Source organism: Peromyscus leucopus, chromosome 7, assembly GCF_004664715.2.
Source record: "Peromyscus leucopus breed LL Stock chromosome 7, UCI_PerLeu_2.1, whole genome shotgun sequence".
Lineage (NCBI taxonomy): Eukaryota > Metazoa > Chordata > Mammalia > Rodentia > Cricetidae > Peromyscus > Peromyscus leucopus.
In genome coordinates this window covers 99,588,150-99,608,145 of record NC_051069.1, presented here as the reverse complement: position 1 = coordinate 99,608,145, position 19,996 = coordinate 99,588,150, and the positions used below count along the sequence as shown (strand labels likewise).

Genomic DNA, 19,996 nt, shown 5'->3' with positions numbered 1-19,996 from the left:
TGATTGAAAGCTTGAACACTAACAATAATTCTGTATTAAGTTTCTATTGTGTATTGGACATTGTTGAGGGGCTATATCAGTAAATAAAATGAACAAAAATCCTTTGTTTTCTGTCCTGGTAGTGGGAGTCAGTAAATAGTGACTAGTATGTCAATGGAATACGGTACTGTACAGAAGATAACAGCTAGAAGGAAGACAGGATCAGAGCGGGAAGGATGCTGCAATCCATTTATTGGTGACTCAGGAGGGCTTTAATATGGGTATGAAGTTTATGGAGAAAACTAATGGAGATCGAGGAACAAGTTATGAAAGTGTTGAAAGGATGAGTGTCCTGGGCAGAGAGAACAATAAAGACGAAAATCTTGCAGTTGAGGTATTCCTGAACTTGATGGACCAGTAAGGAAGCCAGTGTATCTCCAACAGGGAGAGCAAGACATGAGGCCTAGGAGGAAACATGGAAGATCTTCTGGCCATAGCTTTTTTGGGCAGCTATGGTGGATGGGACCCAAGGATTTTAAGCAAAACAGCTCATGATATGGTGATGTGTTTTATTAAAAAAATAACCTTTGAATGGGCCTGGAGTGATGATGACTCAGTGGTTAACAGCACTCGCCACACTTGCAGAGGACCCAGATTCTGTTCTCAGCACCCATATCAAATGTCTCACAACAGCTAGAATGCCAGTTTCAGGGGTTCCGGCAGCCTCTGAGGGCACTTCATGAGTGTGGTACACATACAATCAGGCACACACACATACACATAAAAATAAAATTAAAAATGTAAAAGAGACAGTTGGAGACAAGTTGCTGCAGGGCAGTGTAGAGGCAGTCAGAAGACTCCGGTAGGAACCCAGGGATGGGTCACAGTGCCTTGGACCAGTCTGACTGTATTTGAGACGTAAGGACCAGGGAGATTCCTGAGTTAATTCTGAAGGCAGACCTCTCAGAACTTGCTGATGTGGGATAAAAGAGTAAGTAATTGAGTAAGAGTTGTCACTTATCGGAATGGGCAAGATTATGAAAGAAAGGTTTGAAGGGAAGCTAAGCAGTTCATTTGGGAGCACGTTAAAGTGCCTTTTAAAGGTGTGTGTGTCTCAGTGAATACATGAAGAAGTCTACAGATAAAAATTTCAAGCTTTGCATTTTGATATATGAAAAGCTTTAAGATTCATGAAAAGATGTTCAGAGGTAGCCATTACGGAAGTACATATCTAAGCTGTGATGAGATACCATTTCACTATGACCACTATCAAAGAAAGTGTTAGAAGGTAGAGAATTCAGTCTCTGTGCATTGTTGGTGGGAATGTAAAATAGTGTAAAATTACGGAAAGTGATGTATTTTCTCAGAATTACTATTACTGTTTCTACTTCTGTGTATATGTAGATAAGTGAGAGAGGGGTATGGGTAGATTTGTATGGTTATATTCATAACATTATTTACAATAGGCCAAAGGTAGAAGTGACTCATGTCCATCAGCAGATAAATGGATAAACTGTGACACACATCCACATGTGTATTACACCTTGGATAGGCATGAAATTCTGACATGCTTCAACAGGGATAAACTTGGCAGACTTTGTATTAACTGAAATAAATCAATCACAAAAAGTAAAAGGAGTAAACAATTCCTTATATAAGGTTGCTAGAGAAGTCAGACTCAGAGAGACAGAATGTGGACTGGTAATCGGCCAGAGATTGGGAGATGAGGAGAATGGAAAGTTACTGTTAAACAGGTACTAAGATCCAATTTAAGAAAAATGATGAAGTTCTAGACATGGATGGTTGTGTATTTTTTAACTTGTTAAATTTATATAAATTTAACTAGTGTAAATATGTACTTAATGTACTGAACTATACATTTAAAAGTGGTTAAGATGAAAAGTTTTGTTTGTTTTTTTTTTTATTTTTAAGATTCTCGCTCTCTCTCTCTCTCTCTCTCTCTCTCTCTCTCTCTCTCGGGGGGAAGCGGGGGGGGGGGGGGGAGGCTGTATTTATGCCTGTGAGTGCTAGTCCATATAGAGGTCAAAAGAGGGCATTGGATTTCCTGGATCTGGAGTTAGAAGTAGCTGTGAGTCACCTGATGTGGGTGCTAGGATCTGAAGTCAGGTCCTTTGGAAAAGCAGCAAGTGCTCTTACCACATTGAGCCATTCTCCAGCCCTTGTTTATGCCTTTTGTAGCAGGGTCTCTTGTGACTTAGCTTTACCTTGATTGCACTGTATAGCTAAGGGTGACCGTAATTTTTATCCTTCCTACTTCTATTTCCAAAGTGCTAGAATTTCAAGTGTGTGCCACCACATCCAACTAAAATGAAAATTTTGTTATATCTATTTTTACTACAATTTTAAGAGTTTCCTGTAGATTAAAAATAAAGATTTGGGTTTTTTTGTTGTTGTTGTTTTGTTTTGTTTTATTTTAAAAAGAAAATGAAATTTGGGTATGATGTCAAATGCGTACAATTCCAGCACTTGAGAGGACAAGGTTGGAGAATTAAGTTTGATGCATCCTGGGTGTCACTGAGACCCTGTCTCTAAAAAGGATGGGGAGCAGGCAGGAGAAAAACAGATGAGTGAGTACAGGTAGAGAAGAGGTCTAAGGTGGAGTCCCAGTGCTAGGGGGTGGGGACGTGAAGTGGAAACTACCTCACACTGAGGAGGAGGAGGAGGACTTAGTGAAGAAGGTGAACCTCAGGTCCGCTGATGTCTTGGGTAAGGAAGGTAGGTCCTATTTTAAACCTCTTCGGAGAATTTCTTCTCAGATGAAAGCAATACAATGAAAATCCAGAAAGAGTTGGGAAATGAGAGACATAATTATTTACTCTTCCCCCTTAACTATGTAGAAGGAAGATCTGGATATTGTGTGTGAGAGGTTCACTACAAGTAAACTGCAGACCTTTGAGGATTTAACCAGTATTTCTACCTATGGCTTCCGGGGTGAGGTAAGCTAAGGTTTAAAGAAATGTATAAAAATGTCCTCCTGTTGATAATGTTGTCCTGTCTCAACAGGAGCAAATGAAATTTAATACTTTGTACTTGTTAAATACATATAAATTTTAACAAATTTAGCTTTTCAGGACAGAGAATTTTTCAAAAATATTTGATATACTATTTTATCTACAGAGGCACTGGATATCATGTATCTCTTTATAGAAGTCCCTAATATCACCTATGACGTTTTATCAAAAAATCAAATGTGAATCTGATCAACACTTTCATCCAAACATCAGTGTATGGAAAATGTAGAGGGCATATGGGAATGGTAACGTAAGCCATACTGGGATTAGAAAACTACATACAATAGACTCAGCTGGTAATCCTCACAGAAATAGAGAGCAGAGAAGGAGCAAGGACCTGTAATCTTTGAAATAAGGTCTCACTACTATCTCAACAAAAGTAGTCCTGACTGTCCTGGAACTCACAAAGATCTGCTGCTTCTGTCTCCCCAGCACCCCCACACTCACACTTCATTGAATCTTACCTACATCTGAATTTGAGCAAATGGTGATTTTTTTTCTTTTTTTTTCCTTTTCAAGGTAGAAATAGTTGAACATATTGGCCTACTTTCTTCCTAGAAATACATAGGATTGTCTTCTATGAGCAGGTCTTGCCTTACACGGGTCTCAAAGTCATTTATATTTTAAGTGTGTTTTATGTTTTGAACCAGGTCTTCTATAGCCCTGGTTGGTCTTGAACTACTTATGTAGTTGAGGCTGGTCTTAAGCTCTAGATCATCCTACCTTTACCTCCAACCTATTGGGATTACAAGCTGCACTACCACACCCAGCTCAAGTCTGTAAGTGTTGAAAATTATATAAGCCAAGCTGGGTGCAATGGTACATGCCTATAATACCATTACTGAGACAGGACAGTTGAAAGTTTGAAACCATCCTGGCTACAAAGGGAGAGAGAGGGATAGACTACACAACCTGGGGAAATCTGGTGATGACCAAGTCATCTCTGAGCCTGAAGAATATTCCCTTTTTTGTTCATTTATTTTTTTGAGATGGGGTCAAGCTCCTTTGCTGATCTCAAAGTCCTGGGTTCAGGTGATCCTCCTGCCTCAGCTGCCTAAGCAGAGCCATGTTGCTTTTAATGAATTGAAACTGCCTCACATGTGTAGATGTTGTTGCACAGACCCATTGTAGCAATTTTAAATTCATATTTTATTTTATTTTTTTAAAGATTTATTTATTTATTATGTATACAGTGTTCTGCATGCATGTATCCCTGCAGGCCAGAAGAGGGCACCAGATCTCATTACAGATGGTTGTGAGCCACCATATGGGTGCTGGGAATTGAACTCAGGACCTCTGGAAGAACAGCCAGTGCTTTTAACCTCTGAGTCATCTCTCCAGCCAAAAATTCATATTTTAAAAAATATAATTGTTTCTATAAAGCAGTTTTAAGAGATCCTGTTTTGTTTTTCTTCTTTCTGAAAGTACATTTTTAATTTCTCAGAAGATACTTCATTGAAAATATATTAAATACATTTGCTGCCATTTGGAACTGAAGTGTCCCCTAGAGACCCATGCATCAAAAGCTTGGTCCCCAGTTCATTGTTAGTGGGAGATTATTGAAGCTAAGTAAAGGGGATAGTGAAACCCCTTCCTGTTCCTTTTCTCCTTGGCCTCTGTGGATGTCAGGTGTGAGTGGCTTTGGTCTCCATGAACTCCATGCCAGGATGCATTTGTTCAGCACAGGACTAAAGCGTCAGGACCTACTGACCATCGAGTGGGTCCTCTAAGACCATGAGCTAAGAGAAGCCTTTCGTCTCTAGGTTGATCATCCATGCGCTGTTAGAGTCATGGGAGCTGTCCCGCACAGCCCTGTGCACCAGCACGAGATACAGTTGCTGTTAACACAGGAAGTGTTTGTAATCCCTCTTGGAGTTTTAATATATGCTTTCCTTAGGGATTAGATTTTATCTCTTTTTTCTTAAAACATCATCAAATTGTTCATTGTTGCTACATGAATGTAGATCAAAAGAGGCAAGTTAGGTAACTTTTGCCTTTGATGAAGCAATGGTGAGTTTTTCTTTCATCTTCTTTCCTCCCCTCCCTAGGCTTTGGCGAGCATAAGCCATGTGGCTCATGTTACTATTACAACCAAAACAGCCGATGGAAAATGTGCATACAGGTATGTGATAATGACTTTTGTGAGGTATTTGATCTCAGTGTGACCCTCCCTAAACATGTTACATTGTTGTTAGGATACTAGTTATCTTCCCTTCCTATGAATAAAGTGTTCATCCACAGGGATGATCATGAGGTGGTACTCTTACTTCATGGCTCCTTTTTAAATTTTAAATACATTTATTTTATATGTATGGATATTTTGACCATATGCATACCTGTGTACCAGGTGCATGTCTGGTGCCTTTGGAGGCCAGAAGAGGGTGTGGATCTCCTGGGACTGGAGTTACAAATGATTGTGTGCTGCCATGTGAGTTCTGGGAATAGAATACAGGTCCTCTGCAAATTCCCTGGTCATGAGATGTGTCTTGTAAAGGGATAGTGAAACCCCTTTCTGCTCCTTTTCTCTTTGGCCTCTGTGCTCTGCTGGAAGATCAGCCAGTGCTTTTAATGGCTGAGCCATCTCTAGCCCCACTTTCTGGCTTCTTAAGAGTTAAGTTGTGCCATGCCGTGGTGGTACACACCTTTAATCCCAGCACTTGGGAGGCAGAAGCAAGCAGATCTCTGAGTTTGAGTCCAGCCTGGTCTACAGAGCAAGTTCCTGGACAGCCAGGGCAATGCAGAGAGACCTGAGACCCTGCCTTAAAAAAACAAAAATGAGAGAGAGAGAGAGAGAGAGAGAGAGAGAGAGAGAGAGAGAGAGAGAGAGAAGTTGCAACATAAACATATTGCAAGCACCAAGGTATATATTGCACATAGATTTTCTAAGCAAATAGTAGTTGCTAGTATTATTTCGCCTTTGCCCTTTGGTGGGGTCGCACCTTGGGCTAATTACAGGTCTGTGGCTGGGATGCTGAAGACCCACAATTCATTTGCTAGCTCCTGAGCTGCTGGTTCCCTTTAGCCTGTGCCTGCGGCAGCTGGCTGCTGGCTGGCTGTTGTGCTTCCAGTTTCCAGAGGCTCAGAATGGTCCTGGGACAGAACAAAAATGGGATTCAAGAAATCAAAATCATGCTCTGGTTTTTAAGCATTGGCTGCCACTGGCCAAAGACTAGTAGTAGTATCTAATGAGTGCAGAAAGAAGAAAGAAAAGCAAGAAGACAATACATTTAAGCATGCATGTTGTAAAATAAAACAGGAAATTCTGTGTCCTCCATCTTTTTCAGAAGACTAATGTGTGATGTAATAGAGAGTGCTTCAGAGTTTGCAGGGCTGATGTTAGGGGGCTTGATCCTATGTGAATTTGGGTGGTCTGATTGGCATGTTATAAACCAGACAGACAATTGTGAGTTAAGTTTTGTGTAGGTACCCTGAGGTATGAGTTTTGTTTCATGACCTCTGGTTTTGTGTTATGCCTTACCTGGAACTTGTAGTGGCTCCCTTCTGAGGCAGGATGAAATCCAGAGGTGTCCTCTTGACATCCAGTGCCTTCCTGAGCTGGATAGTCTTATGTCAACTTGATTCAAGCTAAAGTCATTTGAGAAGAGGGAACCTCAATTAAGAAAATGCCTCTAGGGGTGGAGAGATGGCTCAATGGTTAAGAGCACTGGCTGCTCTTCCAGATGACCCCAGTTCAGTTCCCAGCACCCACATGGCAGCTCATGACTGTCTATAACTCTAGTCCCAGGGGATTCAGCATCTTTACACAGACATATATGCAGGCAAAACACCAATGCACATGAAAGAAAAATTAATTAAAAAGGAAAAGAAAATGCCTCTGTAAGATCTGGCTGTAAGATATTTTCTTAATTAGTGATTGATGGTGGAGGCAGCCTATTCTGGGTGGTACCATCCCTGTGCTGGTGCTCCTGGGTTCTATAAAAGCAAGTTGAGCATGCCATGTGGAGCAAGCCAGTAAGTAGCAACCCTCCAGGTTCCTGCCCTGCATAAGTTCCTGTCCTGACTTCTTTGATGATGAACTGTGATATGGAAGTATAAGCCAAATAAATCCTTTCCTCCCCAAGTTGCTTTGGTCATGGTGTTTCATCACAGCAATCACTGGCTGAGACATGTCCCATATGCCCTGAACCCACTTTCCAGCCCCTTCTCTCCTCATATTACCAAGTGCCATGTCTTCCAGAATTCCTTGTTCTCTGACTTATAAGATGCTTTTCTTGCACTATTCTCCTGAAACTATTCCTCCTCAAAGCCTTGATGAGTTTCCTTCCTTTCTGTGATGCTGTCACCTCCCCAGCTCACCCCTCTCCCTAAGGCCGAAGGGTTCTTCCTGCTTTCAGGATCACTTAGCACATTGGTCTACACTTGGATAAAAGACTGTTCCTGTGCCAGATCAAGAACTGTTTTGTTTGTGGGATATTGTGTTTTGTTTTGGTTTTGAGACAATATTGCTGTGTACTTCTGGCTGCCTGGAACTTGCAATGACCCTCCTACTTTTGTCTCTCAAGTGCCTGGGATTACAGGTGTGCACTACTGTTGCTGGCTAAGGCCTTTTTTATTATCAGGACCTCAGCAGGCAAATGGTTGCAGAATTGCAGCAATATTTACAGCTACCTTCAGCAATGGCAAAGCTGTTGGTTAGTAACTCAAAATTTAACAGCTCAGGCAAGGTTTGCTATAAGAGGGCTTTAAAATAAAATCTAATTAACAATATATAATATGGCTATGTTATAATGTATTGATACAATTTTTATTTTTAAAGTGTGGTAATATGGACTGAATCCAGGTAATAGACATGATTATGAAAGAGGTTAGAGAGCACATTGTTTTACTCGTTCTGTTGTGGATTTTTGTTTTGGGTAGTGGATAAGCACATAAAATATATTTCATACTGAAGGTGTAAAATTTAATGTGAAGCACTACAGATTCATTTCTCAATATCTGTTCTAACTGTATAGAAGTTCATTGTGTTATATAGATTTTGGGCCTGGTTAATTTTGGTGTCTGAGGTTTTATTTATTTGCAAGCTTTTTAAAAATAATAATAAAATTTGTCATTTTAAGTGTGGAGTATTAATGTATTTATTTTTTTATGTAGTTCAGGAACTTACAAGGCATATCCAGTGTTGAGGTTACAGAAATATGCTACTATGCCTATACCATGATTTGTGATTTTATGCTTTGGATAATCATCCTGTTAGATACTAATAATCTTTTATGTTTTCTGACTAGAGCAAGTTACTCAGATGGAAAGCTGCAAGCCCCTCCTAAACCATGTGCAGGCAACCAGGGTACCCAGATAACGGTAAGAATGGTACTTGGGAATAAAACTGGTGACAAACACCTTTGTAGGAATGCTTGAAATAAAATATAAAATGGCTTTGAGTTTTTTATGTAAAAATCAAATAAATTTTGGCTTCTAATAGAAGTCCCAAGATAACTACGCTTCTAAGTAAGAAAAATGATTATTGGGTTTTATGACATGGCAACCTGTCTACCTTCTTGTCTTTTGTAAGGGGCTGGAATGGTAAACATCAGTGGCAGAGTAGTTGGCATTGAAAAAACATGGTTGACTTCAGAAGACATGGGTTGGAGTCCCAGTCTTATCTTTCAGTGTGTGTGTTCACAGGCAAATCAAACTTAACATCTCAGAATTTCAGTTTCCAGTGTCTCCAGTGGAAAAAAGAATTCCTACCTGTCTGCCTCAGAGGGCCTCGGGTGGGTCATGTGAATGTTGTAAGTCAAGAGGAAACTCATCATGCAGCCTTATCATAGCATCTCAGTGTCTTTCCAGTCTGGGATCCCATAGAGCACCTCACTTTCATGTTACACTTCTCTGGTCCCTTCACTCCTGACCCCGGCTGTAGCACATCTCAAGTCTTAGGCATGAGAGACAGGCAGGAGGAGAAACAAACCTGGGCATCAAAGTGCTGCCTAGAGGGAGCCTTAGCTGCATGCATAGTGTGATTGTTGAGAACTCCAAATCATCGCCAGTTTTATGATTTTCTTTAGTTTGAAAAATGTCTCTGAATGCCATGTAATATAGTAATTGATTATAGAGTTACATTCATGTCTTACTCTCTTGAGCAAGACAATAATTTTAAATGTCCTCATGTTTTTAGTCCTTTATATTTTTAACAAAAACATGCCATAGAGCCATCCCCCATTATCTGTTTGAGAAGTCAGTGAATGTGCATGTAGGAAAAATACCCTTTAATTCCTTTGTTGATGCTTCCTTACCCCTTTCCCCTCCCTGAGTCGGGACTTAGAACAGTGCTGTTGGTAATGTCACTGGGTTCATTACCTTGAGATCCAGCTTTAGGTAGACAGTGCAAAGCTTTCCACATACATCCATGAACTTAAAAGACAACTGGATCTCTCTTCAGGTGGAAGACCTTTTTTACAACATAATGACAAGGAGGAAAGCTTTGAAAAATCCAAGTGAAGAGTATGGGAAAATTTTGGAAGTTGTTGGCAGGTACTGTCTGAAATCTGGGAGTGAGTCCTTGAGCTCTGTCATTAAAGGAATGTGCCTCAGCGCTTATAAATTGAGAGTATTTGAAAACTGGATACAGACAACAAAGCTGGCCTATGTGCTGGTCTGGTCCAGTTTGCTCATCAGCCCTGAGTCTTGACTCATCTTTCCAGGGGCACAGTTGGTCTCTTTTTGGTGGGGTTCACTGCTGGCTGATGAAGCGAACTGGTCTTAGCTACCTTGAGCCAAAAAGAAATCACTGAACAACTGTTGCTCACTGGGTAGGAAGAGGTAGTAAGACAGGGTATTCTCTTCTGCCTCTGCTTTGAAGGTCTGTTCTGGACAGTGCTATGGTTGGCATTACTGGGATTCATGGTTCTGTGCCCACAGCTCTGGGGAAACTTCTTGGTTGGCAGTCTTTACTTGGCATGCCTTAGGAGGGATGGGATAAAAGGAGTTTCCCAAAGCAACTTGGAGGATGTTAATAGGAAAAGGGGACTCAGAGCAGCTAAAAGCAGAATTGTGTTTCAATAAATGTAGTATATTTGTACAAATGGGTTCTAAATGTGGTAAGGTGGAAAATTGTTATTTAATAAATGCATCTCATTAAACACGGTACTTTGGTTCATGGGGTTGGTGAACAGAAGAGTGATAAAAGTTGTCTTCAAAAAGGCTGTGGAGATACTGGAGCAGGACCGAGCAGCTAGGAAAAAGCAGTGGGGAGAATCAAATACAGAGGGTAAATCTGAGTGTAAATCTGTCCTGATGGTAGCCAGGGCCTTCTGATATCATGAAAATAATCCTGTAGGTTCAGATTGTGCCAAGATCCAGTCAGCAGCCTGTAACATTCTGTGTTTTGTTTGACGTAGTCACATTTGGCAATGTTATCTCCATGAGTCTCTTGCTTTGTTTTCTTGTGGATAATATAGGTTATACCAAGGTATTTTGATTGTACGTATATTGTACATATCTTTGTTTAAGTCACCTTCTTCTTATAAATCTACCAATTTATTTAATTAAAAGTAGATCTCTGAATTTATTATGCATTTGACTATCCTCTGCTTAGCTTTTACCTTTTCTTTTTCAGGTATTCAATACACAATTCAGGCATTAGTTTCTCAGTTAAAAAAGTAAGTCATGATTTTTTCAAAAAGATATATTCATTTTTGTTCTATATGTACAAATGTTTCTCCTGCATGTATTTCTCTGCACCATGTACATGCCTGGTGCCCACAGAGTCCAGAAGAAGGTCATCAAATCCCCTGGAAGTGGAGTTACGGATGGTTGTGAGTGCTGTGTGGTTGCTGGGAAAAGAACTTGGGACCTCTGCAAGAGCCTCAGCCAGTGTCTTAATGCCTGATCCACCTCTCCAGTCCCTAAGTTAGGATTTTTGAAGGACAGTTTGTATTAGGAAAGAAAAGTAGGAGATTTTTAAGAAATAATTCTACTTCTCATCTGGTAATGCCATTGGATGTCAAATCACCATGCTGTCTGTTTTCCAGCAAGGTGAGACAGTGGCCGATATCAGAACACTACCCAATGCCACAACCGTGGACAACATTCGTTCCATCTTCGGAAACGCTGTTAGTCGGTATGTGAGTAATCCATGGTTAACAAAATCTTTCGAATCCCTTCCGTTGATTCATCAACCCATTGCATTATTTTCAAACCTGCCGAGACAATGGATGCTGTTAGAGTTGGCGTAGTCAGATATCCAGGCCTGTTTTCATGTTTCACGTTCGTTGATCCAGTCTCTATCTCATGTAATCAGTGCTCTCTGGGAGTTTTGTCTCCTGAATGCTGTGCCTGTATATCCATTTGTTCTTTTGGACTTTGTTTTCAAAATGTTTGTAATTTAGAATTCTGTCACCCTTAATGTTCCTGTTTTCCTTTTATTGCACTATTGCCAGGTGAGGATTTAATTTACTTGTCATTCAGCATTGATTAATTGCCTTTCTTATTTCAAGATTTGTATCAGAAGTTAGGGGTGTAAAGGTGAATGAAATTTTTCTGTTTTCCTTTTTTTATTTTTATTTATTTATTTATTTATTTATTTTTGGTTTTTCAAGGCAGGGTTTCTTTGTGTAGCTTTGGAGCCTGTCCTGGAACTCACTCTGTAGACCAGGCTGGCCTTGAAATCACAGAGATCCCCCTGTCTCTGCCTCCCACATGCTGAGATTAGAGGCTTGTGCCACCACCGCCCGGCGAAATTTTCTGTTCTTTTTTTTTGTTTGTTTTTGTTTGTTTTTTTTGAGACAGGGTTTCTCTGTGTAGCTTTGCGCCTTTCCTGGAACTCACTTGGTAGCCCAGGCTGGCCTCGAACTCACAGAGATCCGCCTGCCTCTGCCTCCCGAGTGCTGGGATTAAAGGCGTGCGCCACCACCGCCCGGCCGAAATTTTCTGTTCTTAAGACTACATTTGCTGGTGTTAGCAGCCCGTCATTAACAAAGAAGGCCCAAGAGAAGAATTTGCTTATATTACGAGTTCCTCTTGAGCGCCCCTCTGTTTGTAAAACCCACCATTTCCATCACAGGTTTCTTGCTAGGAATTCCTGATTTGGACTTCACAAAGTCCCTAAGGCCCACGCCATACCCCAGGTGACAATATTAAGATTCTTCCTGTGCCAAGCATACATGAGGCACACATGGAGCTAACCGAATCTGCCTTGACTTTTCCAAGGTCTCTAAAGCATCATGGGCAGTTGTCCTAGGACTGAGATTCTACTTCCAAGGACAAACTGTTGGTTCTTTGAGTCAAACCAAAGGAAGAAGGAGTCCGCTTGTCACCACCTTTTCTTCCTAATTAAATGTAAATGAGTTCATTTACAAAGCTGTACTCCTAGATCAAAGGAAGATCTCTGTTCTACAGGGTAACTTTTAAGAGCTTTTGACAAGATTTTAAGACTGAACACTACTTATGCACTCCCTAGGAGCTATAAGAGATTGGACATGGTCCCTAGAGAGCATTTCCAGAAGTAGGTTTCCAAAGAAAACAAAAACATGAACAAGCTGGGCGGTGGTGGGGCACCCCTTAAATCCCAGCACTCAGGAGGCAGAGCCAGGCGGATCTCTGTGAGTTCATGGCCAGCCTGGTCTACAGAGCGAGTTCCAGGATAGGCTCCAAAACTACACAGAGAAACCCTGTCTCGGAAAAAGGAAGAGAGAGAGACAGACAGACAAAGACAGAGAGAAGGATGGAAGGAAAGAAGGAAGGGAGGGAGGAAAGAGAGAGAGAAAGAAAGAGAAAGAAAGGAAGGAAGGAAGGAAGAGAGAGAGAGAGAGAAAGGAAGGAAGGAAGGGAGAGAGAGAGAGAGAGAGAGAGAGACAGAGACAGAGAGACAGAGAGAGAGAGAGACAGAGAGAGAGAGAAGGAAGTAGGTTTCCAAACTGGCCTGAGACATTGGAGAAAGAAACGGTCTGTGGGTCAGTGTGTCTGTACAACACTGCAGGCTGCACTCTGCTCCCTAGGACTCAGAGGGCATGCTACTGCAGGAAAAGAATCTCTGGTCTACACAGCAAAGTCTAGTGAGTGTTGTACTGTAGTAGGGATATAGTAGTGAACAGATGGAGTGATTCTTGCTCTCTCAGGACTCTAGTTGGAAGGAAGTGAGATAATTATGCCATTCATTAGCAGGCTGTGCTGATGCCTCCAAAGAAAAATAACAGGACAAGAAGGAAATCTCTGGAGTCTGTGAAGACTGAAATGGAATGTGAAGGCTGCTAGGAATTACCTAGTTGCCAAAAGGTTCATTCTGAAAACTTAGGAAGAAATAAGTATGGCTTTTCAGAGAGACCGACTGACTCTTGTTTACCTGTCCTTACCAGTAACCACTCTTGGGCACCTCATTGGTGCTGTGCAGTACAGTCAAGGTTCAGGTCAGCAGAGATGAGTTTTGGGACTTACAGCTTTGGGGGTTAGTGACGATAAAATTTCAAGCAAAGTAAGGATTGAGAGCTTAGACTCGTCTTTACTTCTCAGCAGTTGGAGTAGTGTCCCACACTCAACATAAGTACCTGAAAACACTGAGAAGGTGGGTGGACAGATGGATGGACAGATGGTGTAGACTCACGGGACCTCAGCTGAACCTAGGCTCAGGCCTTTTTTTTTTCTTTTTTTTCCAGAGTTGGTTTATGGGAAAGAGCCCTGGGTTTTTTTTGTTTGTTTGTTTGTTTGTTTGTTTGTTTGTTTGTTTTTGTTTTTGTTTTCCTATTGTGATTCTTTTATAATGTGAGATTTCTTATACTTAGAAAAATCTCAAAATTTCTCTTTTCTAAACAGAGAGCTGATAGAAGTTGGGTGTGAGGATAAAACCCTGGCTTTCAAAATGAATGGCTATATATCCAATGCGAACTACTCTGTGAAGAAGTGCATTTTCCTACTCTTCATCAACCGTAAGTGAGAAAGAGCCAAGTGTCTGCACATAGAGCTTTATGGACCTGGAGAGTTCCTGACTCACAGGTTCAATTGCACAGGGAAAAACTTCATGTCAGAATTTAGCCCTGTTTTATCTTAAGTATGTGGTGTTGGCTGTCACAGTCTGGTTCGTTACCTTGAGCTGTGCAGGCCAGAATGCCCTCCTCATGTGTTTGCATCACAGCCTTCACAAGCAGGTCCAACTCTACCCGAGGTCAGGACTGCTTTTCCACATTGTACAGCAGAAAACCAAGACTTGGGTATAAGCATTGTCACTAAAAAGCTGAATCCTAAGACCCTTGAGAGTTTTTCTTTTAAAGAATTAAATTTATAACACTAAGGATAATTCTAGATGTCAAGGAGGAAATTAAATTACCTTGAATTAGTTCTTTTCTCTCTGATTACTATTATTTACATGATTCTTATTAAGTGCCATTTGACTTTTGGAGTTGTGTGGCTTAATTATATATTGCAAGGGTTGGATGGTGCTAGAGTACATTGCCCCCCAACCCCCACAGTCTCAACTTAGCTTCTGTTCAGATGCAGGAAGCATCTTCCCATTTATTTGATTTTCATATTATTTTTTATTAAAAATTTTTTTATTCATTTTACATATCAATCACAGATCCCCCTCTTCCCTCATCCCACCCCTCCAGCCTTCCCCCACCTTCTGCTCCAACCCACTCCCCATTTCCTCCTACAAGAAGGTAAGGACTCCCTCGAGGAGTCAGCAGAGCCTGGTACATTCAGTTGAGGCAGGTCTAAGCCCCTCCCCTTGCCTCAAGGCTATTTGAGGTGTCCCACCATAGGTAGTGGGCTCTAAAAAGCCAGCTCATGCACAGAGATGGATCCTGATCCTACTACCTGGGGACCCCTTAAGCAGAGGGCCTAGCTTCAAAGTTTTTTTTTTTTTTTGTTTTTAAGCAAAATTGGAGTTTACTAAGAATCACTTTTTTTTTTTAAATATACTTATTTCTATTTTTAATTAGAGTTACATGGTTTCCATAGTTTCTATACTCCTTCCAATTTCTTCTGTCTCCTCCCGGCTTCCTCTCAATGTCACATCCTTGTATTTTTTATATAAATACACACACACACACACACACACACACACACACACACACACACGAATACATATATAAATACAACTTCCTGGGTCCATATTGTTGCTTGTATGTATATGTTTTATGACTAATTACCAAGAATTCAATAACAAATCAGAGGGCTCCTCCCTGGGAAACATTAATCCTTTCTCTTTAATCAACCATTAATTGACCGTGGCTTTTCATCTGAAATCTGGCCCATTAAGATTTCCTTCACCCCTATTAGCATTACAATTGGTTCAGTCATTGTTCAGGTATTTCTTGTTTAAGCAGCTATACTGTTGAGATTCATAGGTGTGGCTTGCCTGTCATATCTAGAATATACAACCTCAAATCAATCTTTCTGGTCCTCTGGTTCTTTTTTTTTTTTTTTTTCTCCATGAACAATTGCTTTATTTTTTTTTTCCATAATAACAAACCAATTGCTTTGTTTTTTCCATCCTCCATTAACCCCCAGCAAAAACAAATATGTCAAATGTGTTTTTCCCAACTTTAACATCAAAACATCTTTAAACCCAAAACAAGTTATCATTTTGCTGGCTTGGCCAAATATCGAGTTGGGTACATCCTGTCTTTACAAAACTAAAAGGTAATTGACATAGGCACACATTTTCAAGAACAACAATATCATTCAAAACATATTTACAGAAATAGGGGTGATCTGCCTCCGATCCTGTCAGCTCTGAATCAGAACAGCTCCCAGGCTCTTTCAGACAGCTGGCTTCCCTGAGAAGCATCAGCTCCCAAAGAATTTTAGGGGAAAATATTGGAGAAAAATTGGGTTTCCAGGAATGATCACACATGTGTTCCATGCAAGATTGACAAAATGACACTAAATCCACCAAGAGAATCATCAATATCACGAGAGAGAAGAGGTCCCAGCAGTATCCTGCAGTATCCTGAAGTCCACTGGTTCTTGCCGAGTAAGACTGTCCCTGTGGGCTTTTACCTCATCTGGACCTGTTGGACAAGCACTCATATACTGGTCCAAAACTAGACCGCAAGGCTCCCAACAGAGAATCACTGGTCTGAGGGCATATAATCAACCCAATATGGCAGGAATTTAACAAAGTTGGTCATATTGCTCCCACAGTCAAGAAGCAAGGGTAGATGAATGCTAACACCCAGCTGCTTTCTCCTTTTTTCCTTTTTATTTATCCTTGGACCTTAGGCCATAGGATGGTGCCACCCAATTTCAGAGCTGGTCTCAGTTCAACTTCTCTGGAAATGACCTTACAGATATGCCCCAAACTGTATCTCATAGGTGATTCCAAACTTGGTTAACTTGACAATGAAAATGAACCCTCACAGCCCCTATTATCCAACATGACAGATTTCTACTCAACTGCTACTTGTATGTTCAAGAGATACTTTTGAGTCATATTACATTTGCCCTCATCTTCTTTAATGAAGAATCACTTTTTAATACAGATTTAAGATGGGTATTGAGGGAATGAAGGAGGAAGACTTAGAAAGAGGATAGTATATACCTAAGACATGGGTATAGGCTTTGAAAATAAATGTATTCATTTTGCATGTATGAATGTTTTGCCTCCATGTATATTTGTCTACCATGTGTATGCCTGGTGCCCTTGGAGGCAAGAAGTGGTTGGATCCCCTGAAACTAGAGTTAAGGATGGTTGTGAACTACCATGTGGGTGCTGGGAACTGACCTGGGCCCTCTGCAAAGCAACAGGTGGTCTTAACTGCTGAGCCATCTCTCCAGCCCAGGGGTATATGGGCTTCTTTAGAGAGTCACCTCTAACATGGGTTTTTTGTTTTGTTTTTTTAAAGGCATAGATATATTTACTTTGTTTCTTAATTTGCATACAAAGCAAAGGTTTCATGGCATTTTCATGCATACATTTTGTCCATCCTCAGCTCCCCTCCCCCTGCCTGTGTCCTTCCATGCCTAGTAGTTCCATTTCCATTTTCATGTCACGGTGGTCTGTCCCATGCCACATTTGTCTACCTAAGTTAACTTAGTTCCTGAGTTAACTCGCTATAATTTCCAGTTCAATTCGTTTTTCTGTAAACTTAATGATTTCAGTTTTCTTTATGACTTAATAAAATTCCATTGTATGTATAGACCACATTCTCATTATTTATCTAGTGATAAACATCTAGGATGATTCTATTTTCTTGCTATTGTGCATAGCACAGCAGTGTACATGTGCACATGTATCTCTGTGGTGTCTTACAGGTCCTTTGCCTTTATTGGAAAGCATTTCCTCATAAGTTTAGTTCTTAAATTCTTTGTTTGCTATTGGAAATTGTATATTTTCTTCTTTTTTAGCAGTAAGTGGCTATAATATCTCAAATTATACATCTTAAAACAATTTTTTTATTTGTGTGTGTGCCTGTGTGTGCCTGTGTGTGCATGTGCGCACTCATACATGCATGAATGTGAGAGTGCAGTGCCTGCAGAGTTCAGAAGAGAGTTGGTTCCCTAGAGCTAGAGCTTCAGGTAGTGGTGAGCTGCCTGATGTGGGTTCTGGGTCCTGTGGAAGAGCAGCAACAAGAGCCACTTCTCTAGCCTCCAAGTCATGTATGTTTACAGCAGTTGTTCAGAGCGATCCAGGAGCGGTTAGGAGAGGCCAACCACTGTAGACAGGTCCTCTTAATGCCATTTATGTTAGCAGACATTTTCCCTTCTATCCCAAAGGCTTATGTGCAAGTCTTGGGGATAGCATTTTATTTGTTTTGTTCTAAACATAAGATTAACAGCACTGGGGGACAGTGTGAAGGCTCAGCAGGTAAAGATACTTGTCAGCAAGCCTGATGACCTGAGTTTGGGTCCCGGGACCCACACAGTACTCCTGCAAATTGTCCTCTGTCTTCGTTAGGGTTTCTGTTGCTGAGAAAAGACACCATGGCCACAGCAACTCTTAGTAAGGAAAATATTTAATTGGGGCTGGCTTACAATTTCAATATTTAGTCCATTATCGTCATGGTAAGAAGAATGGCAGCATGCAGGCAGACATGGTGCTGGAGAAGAGCTGAGAGATCTCCATCTGGATCCACAGGCGGCAGAAGGAGACTGTGAACCACACTGGGTGTAGCTTGAGCATAGGAGACCTCAGAGCCCACCCCCACAGTGGCACACTTCGTCCAACAAGGCCACACCTCCTAATAGTTCCACTCCCTGTAGGCCCAGCATTCATACTTATGAGTTAATAGGGGCCATACCTATTCAAACCACCACATCCTCTGACCACCACATGTACTTCTGCCCCCCAAAATAAGCCAGCGTTTTTTAAAAAATTAAGAAGTAACTGCTCTGTATCACACATGTTGACTGCAGGCAGACAAGCAAAAGTCAGCTGAGTGTCATCTGACTGCCTTGTTCGTGGTTTTGATGGTCCGTGTACCACAGTCTGCGTTAACATTGGGCAGTTTGTTCACAATGGCAGAAACAGGCCGGTTTCCTCTTCTGTCCTCCTGTGTGTGCTCGGCTCACCTAGGGAGCGTGGACGAAGGTCACTGTGATAGCCAGCCTCACTTTGAGAGACTTTGGCAGATTTGCTCCATCTGTCTTGTCAGGTACACGACTAGACCTGTGTCCTCACTCAGAACAATTGTCTCCTTGCTGATAAAGTCATCACTCTTTAGAAATATAAAGATGGGACATATCCTCAGCTGCCAGTTCATCAAGCTGTCCTTTAAAATCTGTCTCAGGAGAAAAGAGAGCTAGGTTTTTCTGAAAACAGATCTTCCTCTGTCTTTAGTCTTAACTTCTCCTAGCCTTTATCTGTAGCCGCCAAGCCTGCGTCATTTAAATTACCTTAACCATGCATAGAGCTGTTTGATTGCCTGAGGTGCTGGAAAGCTTGCTCTTACCCTTCACCATTTAGTATGGAACCTGTTGTGAATATTATTTTAAGATGTGTTACACTTATTTATGCTATAGAATATTTGTTTAATGATATAAAGATATGTTGCATTCTTTTATTTTGCATTTGTTTAACTCTGTAAAGCTATTTTACTTTGCCTGTCTAAAACACCTGATTGGTCTAATAGAGATCTACATGGCAGGAGAGAGAAGTAGGTGGGGCTGTTGGGCAGAGAATAAATAGGAGGAGAAATCTAGGGAAGAGAGCACAAAGAGCAAGGAAAAGAGGAGAGGAGGACGCCAGGGACCAGCCAGCCAGCCACAGAGTAAGAAGGAAAGAAAGATGTATAAAAAGAAAGGTAAAAAGCCCAGAGGCAAAACATAGTTAAAGAGGAAGAGGATAACTGAAGTTAGAAAAGCTGGCTAGAAACAAGCCGAGCTGAGGCTGGACATTCATAAGTAAGAATAAGTCTCTGTATTTATTTGGGAGCTGGGAGGCGGCCCCAGAGAGTAAAGTGACCAACTGCAGGACCCTCGTGTTGGAACTCCTTGGACAGAGCTAGCTGCCTCTCGTCTAGCGTGTGTCACGTGTGTCACGCACACCTCTGTTGCAGTGCTGGACACTTGGCTGGATTACGTTAGTTTTCCCCGCTGTGGTATTTCTCAGCTTTTGCCGTGGGTGATTGGTAGCTTTGTCTCTTTGGATTAAAACATCTGAGGACTGCTGAGGTCCAAAGACAGTAAAGCCAGTGTACAGGAGCTTATGGGGAAAGGAGTGAGGAGGCAGAATTGGACACCTCTCGTCTTTTCTGCTGCTTGATGAGAGGAAGAGCCCCAAACCTGTAGGAGATGCTGGGAAGTGGTGATGGATAAAGGGCGTCTGATAAGGTTGTCGCTCCAGAGGTGTTCTTCCCAAGGTGACTTCATGATGCACCTGTGGCCTTGTCTTGAAGGATGATTTTGAACTGGTTCCTCTCCTTTTGCTTTTCAGACCGGCTGGTAGAATCAGCTGCCTTGAGAAAAGCCATAGAAACTGTATACGCTGCATATTTGCCCAAAAACACACACCCATTCCTGTACCTCAGGTAATGTAATGTAGCCTCTCTGAGATCCTCAGTGTCCCTCTGTGAAAGAGATTGCCTAGCCGT

General features: G+C 41.4%; 1 protein-coding gene across 4 annotated transcripts in view; it reads left to right on the top strand.

Moving 5' to 3' along the window:
* Nucleotides 1-19,996, top strand: part of Mlh1 (mutL homolog 1) — a 44,049-nt gene that overhangs the window by 2,549 nt on the left and 21,504 nt on the right. For 3 of the 4 annotated variants that reach the window (XM_028860023.2, XM_028860021.2, XM_037207985.1), the window contains exons 3-10: nt 2,838-2,936; nt 5,060-5,133; nt 8,258-8,330; nt 9,412-9,503; nt 10,588-10,630; nt 11,003-11,091; nt 13,779-13,891; nt 19,840-19,933. In XM_028860023.2, the coding sequence (XP_028715856.1) occupies nt 9,436-9,503; nt 10,588-10,630; nt 11,003-11,091; nt 13,779-13,891; nt 19,840-19,933 (407 nt within the window). In that variant the 5' untranslated portion in view covers nt 2,838-2,936; nt 5,060-5,133; nt 8,258-8,330; nt 9,412-9,435. Of the gene's footprint in view, nt 1-2,837; nt 2,937-5,059; nt 5,134-8,257; nt 8,331-9,411; nt 9,504-10,587; nt 10,631-10,789; nt 10,921-11,002; nt 11,092-13,778; nt 13,892-19,839; nt 19,934-19,996 lie in introns of those variants that run through there. The other variant, XM_037207986.1, reaches the window with a different exon arrangement.